The sequence below is a fragment of the Anarhichas minor genome, unplaced genomic scaffold (genome assembly GCF_050575085.1).
Source record: "Anarhichas minor isolate MPS153535 unplaced genomic scaffold, ASM5057508v1 ptg000027l, whole genome shotgun sequence".
In the NCBI taxonomy this organism is placed as follows: domain Eukaryota; kingdom Metazoa; phylum Chordata; class Actinopteri; order Perciformes; family Anarhichadidae; genus Anarhichas; species Anarhichas minor.
Genome location: NW_027466473.1, coordinates 10,694,343 through 10,712,200, shown reverse-complemented (window position 1 = coordinate 10,712,200; position 17,858 = coordinate 10,694,343). Strand labels below are relative to the sequence as shown.

The 17,858-nt window shown below is 42.8% G+C and overlaps 1 protein-coding gene across 2 annotated transcripts in view; it reads right to left on the bottom strand.

The window, feature by feature from the left end:
• The window catches only part of sptbn2 (spectrin, beta, non-erythrocytic 2), a 28,626-nt gene extending 20,727 nt beyond the window's left edge, over window positions 1-7,899 (bottom strand). For both annotated transcript variants that reach the window (XM_076101158.1, XM_076101157.1), the window contains exon 1: window positions 7,262-7,899. In XM_076101158.1, the coding sequence (XP_075957273.1) occupies window positions 7,262-7,367 (106 nt within the window). In that variant the 5' untranslated portion in view covers window positions 7,368-7,899. The remainder of the gene's footprint in view (window positions 1-7,261) is intronic.
• Window positions 7,900-17,858: the final 9,959 nt, after the last annotated feature.

The window sequence follows — 17,858 nt, the reverse complement described above, 5'->3', positions numbered from 1 at the left end:
TTACAAAGCAAGCCTAGTAATTACTAGTTAGTCTTACTAAGCATTGCATAATCAGTAATATCTTTCCACACCAGCCTTGAAACGTGGACAGTTTAAGGCAATAGTTTGCCCACACTAAAAATACAACGTACCACCGTCAGAGGCTGCAAAGTGTCATGAAACTGCCTTATTTACTTATGTCGACATGCCTGCGATCCACCACTAAATAAATATTTGCTGCTCTGAATGTTATATGCATTCCTAACAAGTATACACTATATCTAATATGTATTAATCAACAACCTATTTTTTCTGAGATATTTTACTACAATACAAAATATGATAAATGTTAAAACTGGACTCTACCTCTAAATCATTGAGTAGTACTGTATGTGCCTTAAAAGCATTAATTAAATATATTCTCATTTAAATTTCACAGAAGTGAGCATTGAAAGCTCCCTGGACTATCCTGGAAATCTGCCTGTACTTCTTGAGCCCGTTTTTGTGTAAGCAAGGCAAACAAGCGATTAGAATCTCCTCGGCCATGTTTTTTTCCCCATTGTTTACTAATGGCAGATCAGAACTAGTAGTTACAGGCATCATTGGATGTTTCAAAGGCATATTTGGGCATGACCAGTCACTTTAAACATGCTTTAAGTATACGTCAAGGCGGGGGAGTATAGTGGGGGCCTGGCTCAGCCAGTGCAGTATCTACTATTGAAGGTGCTGGGATTTAGCTTGCTGTTGCTTTCTATTTAACCCCCAAATAAACTTTGGCACTGTTGATAACGATGATTATCTACAGGTAATCTGAACACATACGCCGCCAGACTTGATCCTGTCTGTGTGGCTCATAGAGGCTCGGATCATATTTGGTGATAAAATGGAGACATATACAACACAATGAATCGCTGAGCCAAGGCTCATGCACATCCATAATGGAAAACAATGTCACATCAGAACAACTTACACTATGTGCCGTTTAAGACAAACAAGTCTTATGTCACTAATTCATATTATGGGGGCGAGGAGGTTGGGACGAGACCAAGAACAGGTGTTGGTTGAAACGCCACCTGCGGGGCCGGTGGACATGGAGAGGCGACGAGAGGCCCAACGGCTGAACACGCGCCTCGAGGAAACCCCGACTGGAAGCCACAGGGAGGGAGCGACTGTGGGGAGCAAGGCAGCGGCCCGGGCGGTCAGAGGTGGCAGAGCTTTATGAGCATATTCTAAACAATAGCCAAAACAATGTCGATTTAAAACTTCCCATGGGAAAGTTTCTATATTTTCCGCATGCCACTTTTTGTTAAATAAAGTGGTCCCCATTGCAACAAGGGTCAAATCAAATCTCGAGTGAACAACCATCATTGATGCTATGAAATACACAGGAATAAAGCCACGATGGCTGGCTGTTGAGTGTACCGTATTTTCCGCACTATAAGGCGCACTTAAAAGCCTTTAATTTTCTCAAAAAACGACAGTGCGCCTTGTAATCCGGAGCGCCTTATATATGGATCAATTGGTTAATTGGTTGATCCATACTGGTTGTACACGGCGCTCTGTCAAAATGTTTCAGTACGACTGGTAAACTACAAAGCCGCACCGCGGTAAACACCGGTACTGTGCTTACTCCTAGTCCAACACCACTTGTGTGTATAAAGACCCCAAAATGGCACCTTTCAAGAGACACGCTTACGACGCTATTCTATTCTATGCGCTTTATAATCCGGTGCGCCCTATATATAAAAACAGTTCTAAAATAGGCCATTCATTGAAGGTGCGCCTTATAATCCGGTGCGCTTTATAGTGCGGAAAATACGGTACTACCGTGTTAGCCAGTGTTCCAAAGACAGATCTCTAGAAAATGGCAAAATACAAATAAAAAGAAAGAATTTGGATTAATTAATAGATCTGTAGCATGTATTGTCAGAATGTTTTGAAAAATTGATAAATGTTTTTGTTGGTACATATTTAAAATCTGAAAACACATTCAAGCCCCGTGCTGTCAAGTGTTTCACATTGGTTAACAATCCCTACACTGACTGATGTATTACATGTCAGACAGTGTGCAGGGGGGGAGCTATAGAGACAGAGAGACAGAGACCTCCCGCTGAGCCCATTTAAGTTTTCCTATGCTGCTCACGGTCTTCTCAATGAATCCTGCGTCCCTTCGTTGTGTTGCATGACACTGCACTTTGGCTCCCAGTGGCGTCACTTCAGCGCAGAGGACAAGGAGTGACTCCATCCATAAATAGCTTACCATGGTAAGCACTTCGCACAATAGCAACAAATGCACACTGCATATTTTGTCCACTTTTCATTTCCATGAACCACATTCACTGTCAAACCCACTGGACTACCGGTCCTGTGATTATTTTCTCACTCCCAAACATGCGAGAAGCTTTCAGAGGAGCTATAGGAAATGCATGCACAGGCTGGTAATCATTAAGTGCTGCTAACAATTTAATCTGGTTTTATGTCGTGCCCAGGTCATGCCTTCCTCCCTAACCCTTCCTGGTTCCCTTCCTGGCTGGTTGAAATGCCCTCGACTTCAAAGCTCTCGACATCCGGTCCCTCTCCCACCCTGAGCTTGCGTAATGAGTGCCTCTGGTCAGCCCCTTCTCAAGAAGAATGAGCAAACTGCTTCCATTAATCTGCTTTAATAACCTTCTCTTGGTCATTCCCACACAGACAAGATTATGGTTTTGTGCTAAAAGACAGAGGAAAACACTCTGTGTGAGTCTGAGTCTTCTCTCGCTTTCAGCTCTGCCCTTACTCAGATTATATATATCTTACAATATATATAAAATATGAAAGATATTCTAAAATGCAACTGTAGCAATCTCAGGTTGTTGTACTACTAACATTGTTTGTATAGTTAATTCTGAACATTTAAGCTGTGCATGAAACAACTGAAGAACTAAGGAAGAGTCAAGTGTGATGTATATAAAGTGATCAGAAAACCACATTGTGATTGGTGTGTATGTACGTGTGTCTACTTTATGTATGTATGGACATTCTGGTTTGACACTAAATATCTACCATGTTTAGCATGTTTAAGTAAATCTGGATGAAAGCATAACCTGGTGTCTCTCCACTGAATCTATCCGATATCTTAAACAGCTCAGGCATCTCACATTCTTTGTTGGATTAGTGGCAACATCTGGCACACAAACGAAAATGTAAACATAACCATGAAACTGTACTAACCCTAAATCCAAGTTCAAGCTTACCTTTCATTTACGCATGGAAATTCACATAGTCGAGGTTGCAAAAAAAAATACATGAGCCTACAAAATACACAAATATGTGTAGTCCTCCTGACACTGTTGTGCTGTTTGAGATTACAGAGCAGACCAAAGGCACTCATTAGAGGACGGCCTTGACATCTTGAATTTGAGTCTGTCATTTGTCTTCATGAAGCATTTATCACAAAGAGTAGTGACGAAAAAAAGTCAAATAGTCCAAAGCAGGATGCATGTTTTGTGCTTAGTGGTTCCCATTATTTACTGACACCAGTGGGTGGTTTGAGCTCAGAGTGTGATACTGAATGGATGCCATGGGCAATGAGAACAATGAGGACAAACCATCAAGGAGTTTGGATTTGTAAATCTGTATGTATTAGAATTAAAATTAAGGTTCAAATATCTACTACACATTCAAAGTCAACAGTTGCTTCAGTTATAAAAGAACAGTACTAGGAAGTCTAAAACAACTTCAATCAGAGTACAGAATGTGGTATTGTATGTACCCGACACTGTTTGATCAAATCATTGAGTGCACTTATTATTTCACTCTTACTTTGTATATTTCTGCAGGAAATTGAAACCCTGTGTTACATGTCTACAGCGTTTAGGTGGGCATCCCTGCATAACGTCAGACCAATTATTTGTAATATCCAACTGTGAACAAGTAAAAACTAAGTGCAAAACTAAGTGAGCAAAATGGCACGTATAGATGCACATGTTTTGACATTTTCTCTCCTTGTAAAAGCAGAACTGCCCTTCCTTTGCTTAAGACTTTGAGAGAGGGGCTGTGGTAAAACCGCCGCATTGCCTCATGTGGCGTGAGTTATTGTTACACTTAACAGTTTGTGGCCACAAGTTTAGAAAGACAATGCGTTTTGCCGAGCCAACAGGTTTGCTCTTACAACGACAAACACTGAAAGGGTGAATAAGATACAATCTTCTCTTACAGAACTATCCTCTTTCCCTTTTCTGAAGGCAGTGAAGGAACTCAACATGCCCTTCAGGTCATGCCCCTCTGTGCCATCTGCAGCTGCGGCTCATAATGGAGAAGATAGGGGAGGAGGGGGCCGGCCGAGGCCAATCACATGAGCAAAGAGACAGAAACAGGCAGCTCTCAGCCATAACATCTAGACACATTAGGGTGTGAAAAGTCAACAAGACAATCATTTTCCTACAGCATCCAAAACAGCACTTTCTTGTTACCCTTCCAAGCAGGAAACTGTCAATATTGGGGAAAACTGTACAAACACAAAAGGCATTTTGTGTGTGCGTGTGGTGAAACCTCACCACGGTAATGTGACTCTGAGTTACAGCTGGAGGCCGCTGGAGTCAGGGCTTTCACCAGGAGTGTTAGAAATATTAAATTACAACATTCAATTCACAGTGTGCCACTAGACGTGAAACTTGACCTAAAACTCGACATTGATCTCTTTAAAAAATTCAGATTCTTGAATAAAGTATGTAAGAACAGAAAGGCTTCTGATCCAGGCAGCAAGGCATTCACCGAGGGAGAGAAAACATGTCTTGGTCTCCTCTTTGTTGGGATTTGGCCAAACAGACCAAAATGTCAGAATACAATTACATGAGGAAAAAAAGGCTATAGAGGTAGACTGAAAGATAACAACCAGAAACTACAGTGTGAAATGAGTCAATTCAGTACAAAAAAAACATCAGAGCTGCAGACTTTGTTTGGACATCTTTTCACATTTCTGCGTTTGAGTGTGTGTTGCCTTGAAGGCAAAAAAACCTTCTGTTTGTGTCAAAGTACTGTGTATTTGTATAGAGGCATACTGCTAATGCCTGCTGAGTGACAGTCCAAACTTAAGTCCACAGCAGTTGACTCAGATAGTGCAGGTAGCCAGGACAATGACCCTGGGCTCAAACAAACTACACTTAATCTATGAACAGCAACGTAAAATATCAAGCTGACAATTTATCTGTCTTGGCGCCAAAATCAATATCAGGAAGCATTGAGCAATATAGACTTTCACGCATCTCTCTATTGCATTTTACACATGAGGAACCATAAGATTGCATAATATAATGCGCATGGTGTCATTTGGGCCACTAGAAAACGTCAGGGTTTGAAATAGCTGTATATGTTCTCTTAAATTGGACATGAATGATTTTATGGGTTAAAGGATAATGTGAAGGTCGGTGAACAAATGTCCCGCCATGTGTCAATAAAGACCGTTCCATGGCACAAAGATGAAGATTTTTTCTTCTCCCTTCAATTCAGCCATGTGGCCCAGTGCTCCATTAAGCCAGTCATCCTTGGCCGTAGTTATTTAGTTACTTATCATTCACCACTGGGGCAAACAATGCTAGATGTGTTCAGTCCTTTCATGACATGGTATCGGTCCTGAAAATCAGTCTTTACCAATTTCCTGCCACTAAAAATGACTAAGAAACGCAAACACTTCTTCTCTGTTAAGATGTTTATTGTATGGTTGAGTAGGGGAACACCTACTTTGCATAAACTACAAGTAAGATTGTGACAAATATTTCAAATGAATGCAAACACAGTGTATGGTTTGCAAAATGCTTCCGTTTGTGTGAAGCGGACACAAACCTATGTATGCGCACATCTTCTATTTCATCAGCACACACCATGGTTTAGAACGGGGTGGGAGGGAGTGACATAAAGAATGAGCCTGAAGGGTAGTCAGACTGGAAATACAAGTGGGTGTTGCCAAAATGTGTTGTGTGTCTGAGTATGTGTGCATGGGTATATTTACAGCAAACTCCACCGAGAACATATCAATACAACAAAAAACATAACCCGTGTCACACATCTGTCATCTCCATTCTCCTGACCATGTGTTCAAAAATAAGAGACTCCGGTTTGAATGAACCTCATTTCACAATATTCTTGTTGTAGGGAAGTGTGAATAATTCCTGTCAGCGTAAAATTTGTTTCCGATCTCTGACCCCAAAAATGACACGAGTATAGGTTTTCTTGGCTGACAAGTTGAAAAAGATATGTAGGCATGTACCCGCGGCTTCTCTGTGCGTGACTTTGAATAGTTGAATCTGACCAATCTCTTCCTCGTTGGCAATCAAGATATTGCTTAATTTATTGTGGGTCCACTACAAGAATGCCAAACATGCAGCGTAGACTTGCCCCTCGAACACGCTCTATAACAGCGCTCCGCTCCAGACAGCAACCGGGGAGGGACAGGAAACGAGCAAAACACTGATCTTCATGCACACCGCTGACTGAAATACCAGTTTCATGCCCGAACACACTCAGCTACTGCAAATACTTTATCTCTGTGGCTGTGACTAAGGGGTCTAAAGCTCGCAGGAACACAACACATGGTAATACGAGAATTCTAACAGGTACACATGGTGATCCACTAAAAACCTTCACACAATAAAATAAAAGTGTTGATTTTGCCTCCATTTAACATTTACAAATGTTAGCTTTTAACTTTAATTACCACATAATTTTCTACGTCCTATGTCACAACCACTGGCCTCTATGATTCCTGTTTGCAGGACCTCACAGGCCTTAACCGGAGACAGAGCTGTGCATTGTAATAAGATAAGAAAGGACAGGTGGCCCAGTGATCAGGTGCCAGACTGCCTGCTTTAGAGCTGAGCTGAAGCCTACTGTGTGTCTACAAGGCTCCATTAGATTCTCTCCACATTAAGTACTAAAAAACAGAACCTAAATGAGAGAGAGGAGTCTCTTTAACCTCTCACTGGAGGATACCAGAGAAATGCTGAGCTATTACTGAGGACTAGTTCACAACCCAGAGCACCTGCTGTAGGACTACCAAATAGTCCTATTCTACTTAATATTTCACATTTCAGGACATGTGTGAAAAGTCTCATCAATAACTTTTAATTTCCATACGCCACACAATAAAGAACTTGAGGCTCAAACCTGTGACGTCAATAAAACAACTCTTTATTCAAATATATCGGCTTAGCTAACCTAAAACCATTCGATAAAAGGTGCATCATAAATTCCCAAAGAGAGTGGAATTTCCCTTTCAACCGTATCGACAGGTCAGTGTGACTCTTACCTTGCAGCTGTTTGAACCTTCCTTCCAGGATGTTAGAGTATTGCACCTGATTAACGAATGCTGCTGGGGACAAGCAGGGCTCTCTGTCCCTGCGGTCCAGGTCCATGGCCTTGTGTTTTTCTGAATCTCTCACCTAATATTCCTCTCAGATACAGAGTGAATGGGAGTTTTCCCGCATAGCACACAAGAGGCAACCTTTCCCACAACAAATGTGTCAAATCCTTCAGAGAGCTTTCCAGAAGATAAAAGTTGTGTATATCCAAAAAAACACCTCGATTTGTCCTCCTCTTCTTCTAGATCCCCCTCAGTGCTGTGCCTCAGAAAGGCACAAGGCAAGCTTGAAAATGTTGCCGCCTGTTCTTCACCTCTTCTACTGTATGTCCCACCTTGTCCAATGAAAATACAGCAGTGCAACGGTGGAGGGTTTTTTCAAAAAGTCATTTCAAACAAAGCTGAAGTACAAAATGTTCTCTCGTTTCACCTCCTCTCTTGTGAAGAATTTCGCCACACTTTGTGGCCTCTGAGCAGAGTGAAAACTGTTGGTTGCGCTCCCTTGATGTTCAAGGCTGGCTATTCCTTCCCTCCAAACTCTGAACACACATTTGCTGGAGCGGAGCAGAGCAGCAACCGGCTGCGGTCGGATCGCTGTGTAAACAAAAGCCTGCTGTGCCGTCTGAAAATTGTGTCATTTGCATAAGGTGTGTTTGAGGGAGGAGCGCGAAGGAAGAATACCGTGGAAAGATGAGGGGAGGGAGGAGGTGTGGAGGTGGACTAAACCATTAAGAGTTCTATGCTCGGTGTAGCTCGAGGCAGATTACACAACTCCACCTTAATGCCAGGGAGCAGCCGGGGGGGGGGGCCTGCCAAGAAGGTACATCACGAAAGTCCCCATTAGATCGCATCCTCTTATCCTGTCGTCTCGCTGTGTGTGGTTCTTATTTCTATCACTCTCTAAGACAAGATTTGATCTTCCTTTTCCCGTTCACGTGGTCAGGCCCTGTGATAAGGCGTTAAGGCAGGAAGGAAGTCGTTGAGAATGTATCGGCAACACAACGAGCTCTTTCCTGCCTGAACAAGATTGGAAATTATAAACGTGTGCGTCTGTTTGTCAGGCAGATGGTGAGGCCGGCGCGGGGGTGGAAGTGAGTCATTACCAGTCTAAAACAATTATAGAACTGCACAGGATTAACACATTTTATGTTTTACTAGATTAGGGACAATTATACAAATGATGTGTGGTGCAACTTGTTAAGGAAAAAAAAAAAAAGTTTCTTATTGGCTTTTTATGAATATTAAATATGGTTGATTTTTTTTTCCACAGCCAGATTAAAATGATTGTTTGCAAACACTGGAGGAAAATGGACTCGTATTTTGAGTAGTGATGGCGTTTGAAAGTTACAAAACAATTATTTTCCTCCATCACTGAACAAAGGAACATCATATAGCGACAGCAATTACAGCCTTTTAGCGCATATTTCAGATTCTCAAGCAGGTTTATGTGCACTTGACTTCCGTGGCTGTGCTCCAATAATAAAGACGTACATCGGTGTAATACACACCAAGAATACGGTCAGCTGAAACAATACATTAAAAGAAAATGATAAATATATTTTGAAAGTAGAATAACTTATTGACTGGAAGGTTTACTCTATCTAGCAGCTGCTATCGCCATAAAAAATGCGAAAGCTAAAGGTTACAGCTGTACTGAATGCCTGTGTGTGCAAGACTGTAAACACAGCGAGGACTAAGGTCACAACCTTTCTTAGGAGAGGATAGCCTTTGGTCTGGTTAGGGGGCCGTGGTTAAAAAGGTCTGGTTGCTTTTTTTTGATCTGTGCTTGTCCAGATGAGCGGGGAGCATCTGGATGGGTCTCATTAGAGGACCCAATGCTCCGGGCCTTCTGCGACCGGGTGTTTATGGAGGGGGACTGGACTAATGAGATCCGAGGAGAGCACACTTCCTTGGGAGGAACAGAGGCTACGCAGTGGTCACATGCAGCGAGAAACGAAGAGCAGAGAGCTGGTAAACTGGTAAATGGCCATTTAAGATCCCAGTGGGCATATATCAACCATCACAATCCCAAATTAGCATGAGAGGCAGATGTGATGGCAGGTTTGTGTGTCTGGCACATGGGTCTTAACATATTATGTTTGGGCAGTTTCCTCCCTTTACGACTCATCCGTCATTTAGATACACTAACAAATAAACACACTGGATAGGATTAACAGTTATTTTCAGATTCTTGTGAAATATGAAAACAAACAGTGAGGAAGTCTGCTAAAGGGAGATGTGGGAGAATTAATGAGAATTAATGATGGTCTGGTGTGGTGAATGAACACAGATTAGAAAGAGAAAAAGATAGAAGCTGCGGAGGAGTAAGCACTACCAGAGGGGGGAAAGGAGAGATATATTGCTGAGCATGCACATTTTATTCCATCCTACAGCACAACCCCTTCGAGGGAGCCGGGGGAGGGCGGAAGGCTGGACCATACTACAAACACTGGCAGTAAATATCTGATCTGAAGAGAGGGAATCCCCCCGGAGCAAGTAGGGTTGACTTCTCTTCAGAGTTCCATTATCACTTTTGCCTGATATCAGACAGGACTGTCAACTCGTTGCACACCGTTTCAATCTTCAGTCTGACACTCTGATTGATTTCAATGGGGAAAAACACACTAGAGATCAATGTATCCGCCTGAATCTAACTTCATTCTAAGTCGACAGGTGATACTTTGTGCCGGTGTTTTAAGAGTGGAGCGGAAACAGAACTAGCCTGCGATGTTATTATATATATATATATATATATTGAGAAGACAAGCAGTATATGTGAAATTAATTTGTTAATAGTGTCCAATGTTTTTATTGCTCCTCGGTTCTGGCCGTAACAACTGCGTTAGCCAATCAGCACCACGGGCGGGACTAAGTGTTGGTCTCCCTCCTTGGCACTCAAAGGGTCTGGACCCAGGCCACAATCACTTGAGTTTTAGTCCAAATATCTACCAAATGCTGCACAGTGACTCGATATGATACTCTACTATTCATGCGTCTGTGTTGTTTATAAAGAATAACGGTAACGTAGTGTAAATGAAAGGCATATGGCTGCTTGGGGCGGCTCAGTGGGTAGAGCGGGCCATCCTTTAACCACGAGGACGGCGGTTCTATCCCCAGCTCTTACAGTAAAAGTGTCAAAGTGTCCTTGAGCGGGGTCCTGAACCCCGGGTTGCTCCCCTGCCGCTTTACAGCAGCCCACTGCTAGAATGGGCTACATGCAGAGGTCAGATTTCATGTATGTACTTAACCGGTGAAATGAAGTCGAAGTTTGTTTTGTTTGTTTGTTTTTTTAAAGTTCAAAAAGCCTCTTGCTTTCCCACTGTGGATGCTTCCACAAGCAACATGTAACCGTTTGAGTGTGAAGCTGGGCGTTTGCTTAAAACAAAAAGGCAAATTTGCAAGGCTTGTTTTGCTTCCCACACAGTATAGGAAGGTAGATATGTGTTATTTATGCAAATGAGCATTATCTTAACACAGGGGTGGTTCTCTACTGTGAAACAAGTGGCAGCTGCTGCTCTCAAAGACTGGAAGGGTGTAAGAGGTGTGAATCAGGAAATGAGGCAATCATATTACATAGAGAAGTAGCAGACAGTTGAATTAAGAGAGGCTGTGAGAGAGGAAGAAAAGCATACCTAAGGAGCATTTGACATTAGGGGATGAGTTGTAAAAGGCAGTGGCTATGCCTAGAGGGTATCGCTGCTACAGCATGTTAAAGAATGTGCACATCAAGCCCACACTTGTGAAACGGAGATTGTGTCACAGGTATTCACGCACACGCACGCACACGCACACGCACACGCACACACATAATAGTATTACAGCCTTCTGTTGCTTTCCATAATTACATGGCAGCGAGATACAGTATATCTTGAAATATAGTTCAATGCGTTTGCAACCAGGCAACACAAAGAGGGCAACACCTAGAGTCAGTTTCCTTTTGGCATGAGGAAATGAGTCAGGTTGTATTTGTAAGTGAAATGAGGTTTATCTTTGTAGAATTGCTTTGACTACAGCGGTGCTCAAAACCATTAGAGCATGCGGTTTTTGAGTGTGTGTGTGTGTGTGTGTGTGTGTGTGTGTGTGTGCACGCCTGCCTGTTGCTCCCCTCTGCTGGGTTCTCCATGATACTGCAACTTGTTTTGACAATTTAGAACAGATATTTTATCCTTAGAGTGTGAAACCAGGAAGGTACAGGGTGCACATGCACACATGCACGCACGCACACACACACACACACTGCGTGTACAACATCAACAACTAATAGAGCCAACAGGATTTTCACCTGGGTCACATTAGTTGGAGCCTCCAACAGGACAGGCTGGCAAACAGACATGCATTTGCACAAATTGGAAGGATGTCAAGCGTCTCAAGGGTAGGCGAGTACGGTGGGGAATAAAGCTGCCTTCAGACCAACATTGTATAATCAAATGCAGCCTTCTCATTCATTTTAGTAAGACCACTGTTTGAGCACAGCACACAATGCAACAAATCTCTTTTTGCGGAGCGTTCCGGCACATAAAACACATCGTCATCCAGGAACACTGGACAGTCGGGTAATGGCTGTTTTTGAAAATGATGGTCACATTAAGGGACTTGAGAGAACTGACTAACATTGTCAACATTTTAGATGGTTCATTTATCTTTAGGTGTTGCTATATTGACGTTGGATTTTCGCCACACCATCTACAGCAGCCCTGAAAACGAGCCTCACCACCTCATTCCATCACTGCTTATTGCTCTGTGGTGAATTGACGATACAGCTGCCTGACTTTGTCCTCATTTTGGAGGTATTTCGGTCTTGCCCTATAAAGAGAGAATTGTGCCTTCTGGGACAGAAAAGAATGAAGTTGGTCCCTCAGTCTACAGAGCCTCATTAGATCGGTGCAAATTACCATTGGCCTGTGATTTGGTCTCTAAATGTCGTCTGTTTCTCAAACTCCTGTTGCATATTAAAAAAAAGTTACTTTAAAAACAGTTACCATACGGTATATGATTAAGTTAAACTCCAAACGTGTGGCATACCTGCGAGAGCCTTGATGCGCGAGCGCTCGAAGAGGCGCGCTGAACTGTTCTCATTATCCCAGTCAGTCTCTGCTGCCAGGTCCCAGCGGTTGTTGATGTCATTGTACTGCTGCTGGATCTCCAAGCTGTCAAAGTCCGTCGGCGAGATGGTGCTCATGGTGTCCACGCTGGAGGAAGACACATTCAACCTGCAATTCAGACACGGAGACACAAAAGCACCGAAACTCAGTATAGACGGAGAAGGGAGGGAACATTGCGTGACACCAGAAGCTTCACAAGACTGACCCGTTAAAATGTTCTCGAGCTAATGTTTGGAAGATTCAGTTTGGAAACAGAGAGTGTGTTTCCGTTTCATGCTTGGCCAGATGATGCTCTGTAACATACAGCACCTACACTGTCATCACAGCTGCACTCGAGTTTTACATGCTCAAGTGATAGTCATATGCAAATAGAAGCCTAGACGGTACAACTGCCAGAGGGTATAAGGAGATAAAAACTTTGAAATAGGCCTATGCTCGGCAACTGTCAGGAAGTCATTCAGTTAGCCAACCAATAATATAATACAATTGCCTGCCAGGCCAACAAGTAATATCAACCACCTCAATATACACTGATTGGATCTTGACTTGCACATGCAACCAAACAAACACACACACACGGCTCGACAGCCCTACTAGTGGTCAAAGCCCCACAGAATAAAACACCTATTATTCTCAGTACCTGTCCTTGCACTCACTGCTAGCCGTGCAACCTCCCTACTACCCTGCTGTTTGTACCAAGTCAGCATCCAATTATAATACCAAGGGTACCCTCAAATGGCAACAATCAATAGGCCTACGCCATAAGGAGGTCAGTCCCACACCCGTTCTCCAACCGGATGAGTCTCTGCATTTTGCTGACAGATTTTTAGCCTGAGCCAGACGCAAATGCATCCATCTCTAATTCATTTTAATGGTGTGTGTGTGTGTGTGTGTGTGTGTGTGTGTGTGTGTGTGTGTAATACACTCAATATAGAGGCTAATATGACTCTATATAACATTCAGTATAATTCATTAAACTATAATGTCGAAAACCTAATTCTTTTTTCTTAAAAGATCATACACTAAAACTAAATGCATTTTTATTTGCATGTATTTAGATAAAAATATACTCGCGCCTCAAACCATGTTCTATCAATAACAATGGTTATTTTTGTGAACGATTTTAATCCATTGTTTAATAAAACATTACTGCACATGACCAGACCGATCCTGTCCTTAGTATTATGCACTGGATCTACATTAAGATTACACCCCCCCCCTCCACACCCCCACCAGAGAGACCCATTAACTAACTGGGGCCATTTGTTTAAGAGCTTTGTACAGATTAATACACATGGTTGAGTAGTCAGTTTGCTAATACCGGTTACTTTATCTTTCGCTGTGTCTGGTAGCCGTGGCCGGCTTTTATTGAGATGAGAGAGAGAGGACAGCTGTCGAAAAATGATGGGGTTTGGTGAGGAGGTGTTTATGGCTAAGAATGACTCAGGACTGCAGACCCTGTTCAAGGTTCAAGGTTCCTAACATTTGGTCATATAAACTCTCCATCATGTCTGACAGGATGAGTTTGGTTTAGATTACATGGCACTACAGTGAGGGGTTGGAAGAAAGAGATTCTAGGCAACAGACGAGGAGGTGCTTTAGATGAGATTAAGTAGGCCAGCTATGCAACACAGCACACATTAATGAGGCTGTGTGTTCATCCTCTGTTCTTTTCCTTGAGGTTTGATGACAGAGATTCACCCGTTTGAATGTAATGCTGTCGGTAATGTGTCTGCTAGGACGATTCTTGGACTCGTCATGCCATGAAAGTCAATACATCCTCTAAATCAAACCTGGAGTTAGATAACAGAACCGATACCCATCAATAGTGTACACCGCCAGTGTACATCTAGGTTGGGCCCAAATTCCCTGAATTATTTAATGCAAAAAACACATACTAGACAGGCAATAGCATCGTTGAGCGTAGCGTAAAAGAGGGGGAATGAGGTGGTGGAGATTGTAAAAGCTTACATCCATCTGTTAGCTGTCCTAAAACTGCAAGAAGAGAGAGTTCAGTCATAATAATTAACCATTATAGGAGCAACTTAAAGTGTGACTGATGTGTGCCACGTTATTTGGCTTTATTGTGTTTTTTTTTTTTTTATTATTTTGGGCAATTTCGCATTTATTGGATAGTTTCCAGTATAGATGCATATAAGAAACAAGTGAGAACGAGGGGGATGAGATGCAACAAACGTCCACAGCCACAATCAAACCAGGGATGCTGCAACTAAGTGGTATATCATTTAGATCTATTAGAGACCACCGGGACTCATCGGGCGTTGTTTTCAAATAGGATTTCATCAAATAGAGAGGCTGTGCAACACAACAGCTACCTGCACATTAACACACCTTACTATTGTTAAGATGAGTCAAACAAGCCGCTCACATTCTAGCAATAAAAATAAAAATAAAACAAAAGCTTGGCAAATCCTCTTAGAGGCAGATTAAGAAGCGGCTGGGAATAGAAACTAAATGCAGGGATTAGAGAAGAAGGCCGAACAACGCCTCCACGCTACCCCCAGACCTGTCACCTCCCCACTCACTGGCCCCCCAGGACTTGGCTAATGCTTTGACCCCCCTGAGGGTGTGTATGTGTGTCGTCAGCATGTTATATGTCCCTCATTTATCAATTTAATATTATCTATAATACAATAGTTACACAATCAGTCCACAAACTCAACCTTTTCACGCTCAACATCACCGTGTCAAGTTATTTGTTAATTATTTATTATTATTTATAAATTAAATGATAAACCACAGGCAGACCTACACCCTGCGACTGATTGTGGTGCGGCTGACAAAGTGGTAAGATTTAAATGCAGCTTAAATAGCTAAAACGTCACGGCATGGAAGCAAGAGCCACAAAGAGGACACACCATCCAGGACAGGCCTGGCAGCAATGAAGTCAATGACAATCTGTCTGTGGGAGTGGACCAGGGTGGGGGCTGGAGGGGGCAGGACCGGTGTGGCCGCAAGAGTCTGGCAAATCGAGGGCAACCCTCCCCTTATTGTTGGTAGGAAGAGGCTCGACTCAGTGTCTGCACTAATCGCCCCTCAATGGATCAGACAAACAATCCCCTGACCTACTATGATACAACCTACTGTACTCGTCCACACACACACACACGAAACCACACATGCAAGCTGAGCTGACCTGAATATTGTCTCTAGACCAACACGACTGGCTAACAACATAATCTATCTTTGAGACATTGACCTCAGGTCCTGGTGATTCTTCACAATAGTAGAAATGATTGTAAAATGAATGTAGTTAATTGGAGAATGCAAAGGGTCATTCTGACTACTGCTGTTGTCTCCACTTTACTCATTGATATGAAAACATGACAGAAATGAATTTAAAGAGATCCTCGAGTTTAAAAACAGGTTTCTCTCTGTACACCTCAGTCTTTGTTTCTCTCTTACTTTCCCTCACTAACCATCAGCTTAAATGGTTCAGCATCAACCTTTGTTATGACTTTGGGTTTTGTAGTCTTTTACTAGACGCCATGATGGTTTGTAGTCCTTGCTGCACCACCTCTCGTGAAATATCACACAAGTCCGGTCAACGAGAGAGTTGATCCTCTACAGACAGTCTTCTGAATAACCTTCTACAGAAAAACAAAGAACTCGACAACTAACCAAAGAGCCGGTCTACTCCCTACGCCAACCGGCGACCCGAGATACGGGGTGAGAGCCGGTTGTTAACCGTTTGCCAAGTGAGTTCCCAAACTTAAAATCACTGACAAGTAATTAGTGGACGAAAAATGATTCAGATCCTTCTCTGCATTAAAAGTACTAATACCATACTGATGAAACAATCCACAACAAGTAAAAGTCCTGCATTCAAAACCTTAGTTATATGTTATAATCAGCAAGATGTAATGCGGAGTGATGCAATTTTCTCGTTAAGCTTTTAGGGTTTAACTATATACCAATAGTCGTTTTTTGTCAAAAGCCTACAAATTCACAAAATCATTTAGACTTTTCTAAGCTAAAATGTCTGTGAGGCACTTTGAATTTTTTTATATTTTTGAAATATGAAAGTATGAAATGCCTTTTGCTTTTACCAAGGCAATTAATTCAATAATAGTAGAAAACAAATCTGTAATTTAATAAAGTGAATCATTGTTTGCCACCATAGTTATGAATATAAATAAACATTGAAAAAGAAAGCTGTATGTGTGCCAAAAAGATGAGAAACACACACACACGCACACACACACACACACACCCCAACACCACCAACCTCACACACACAAACACCCACCCACAGTGCTTCTAAAAGCCACACACACAAATCCACCCACTCAGCATGTGCGAATCAGTATTCAGCACACAAAACGGGCCAGTTCAACACCTACAAGCATGCTAGCCGGGGTGAAGTGCAGTTGCCTCGCAGAGAGAAACAAATCAGAGACAGAAAATAACTTTGAAACTAAAAAAAAACCTTGGTTTGCAAACCTGTAAAGGCACAAAGGAGCCTTCTGAGTCAAATGTTCTCCATGCACAAACCTTTAAGTAGAGAAATCAGATGCTAGCCCCAAAGCTACTGCACCGCAACCTCCACCATTACTGCTCTTATCAGGGAAAAAAAAAAAGGCAGGCAGGCAGTGAGACAGATGTGTCACAAAAGGGGGGCATAAAGAGGTTCTATGAAAGAAAATCCCCTCAAGGTCTAATCCACAAATGCATGCCAAAAGATAGACATTAATGTAGTGAAAGATTTAGATCCGTCACATATCCTTCATATGTCAATATGCATTACTCTCCAAACACGAGTGCAATCAACAAAACCTAATGCAAAAGAAATAAGTGCTGCTGTTACAATCAGCCTATTACTGTAATAGCTGGGCTACATTGCAGGGCTGTGTAAACACAACAAAAGCTTTGTGGAGTCGACACAGACCCTCAAGCTGGGTAACGAGGCATGGCATGCATGGAGTCTAACCTTTTCAAAACATGACAGCATGCTTTCTCCAAAGTCAAAATGGGAAAGCGGGACATGTACCGCAAGTGACTGTTTGGAAGAATAGTGCTTCTGAAAAAGGGAAGAGTGAAATTGGGGCACTGAGGAATGCCTCGAGGCGAAACCCCAGCCTCTGGCTGAGCAGGCACACATCGGAGTATCGCACACAGCAGAGTGACACCGGTGAAGAAAGCAGGGCGACGGGCAGCGCCGCCGCCTCTTTCTGTCTCCGCCATCCCTCCTCCTCCTCCTCCTCCTCCTCCTCCTCCTCCTCACCAGAGCTGCTTCCCTCTGTCCAGCTGGTCTATTTGTTACTGCACCCGTTAATCAGAGTGAGCGGAAAAAAGAGGAATAGAGTCACCCGCGGGGAATTAGGCCTGTGCACAATTAGCAAGCCACACTGCCACAGAGCACCGGGGGAATAGAGTAGACACACACACACACACACACCGCCACACCCTGTAATGCCAAGCAA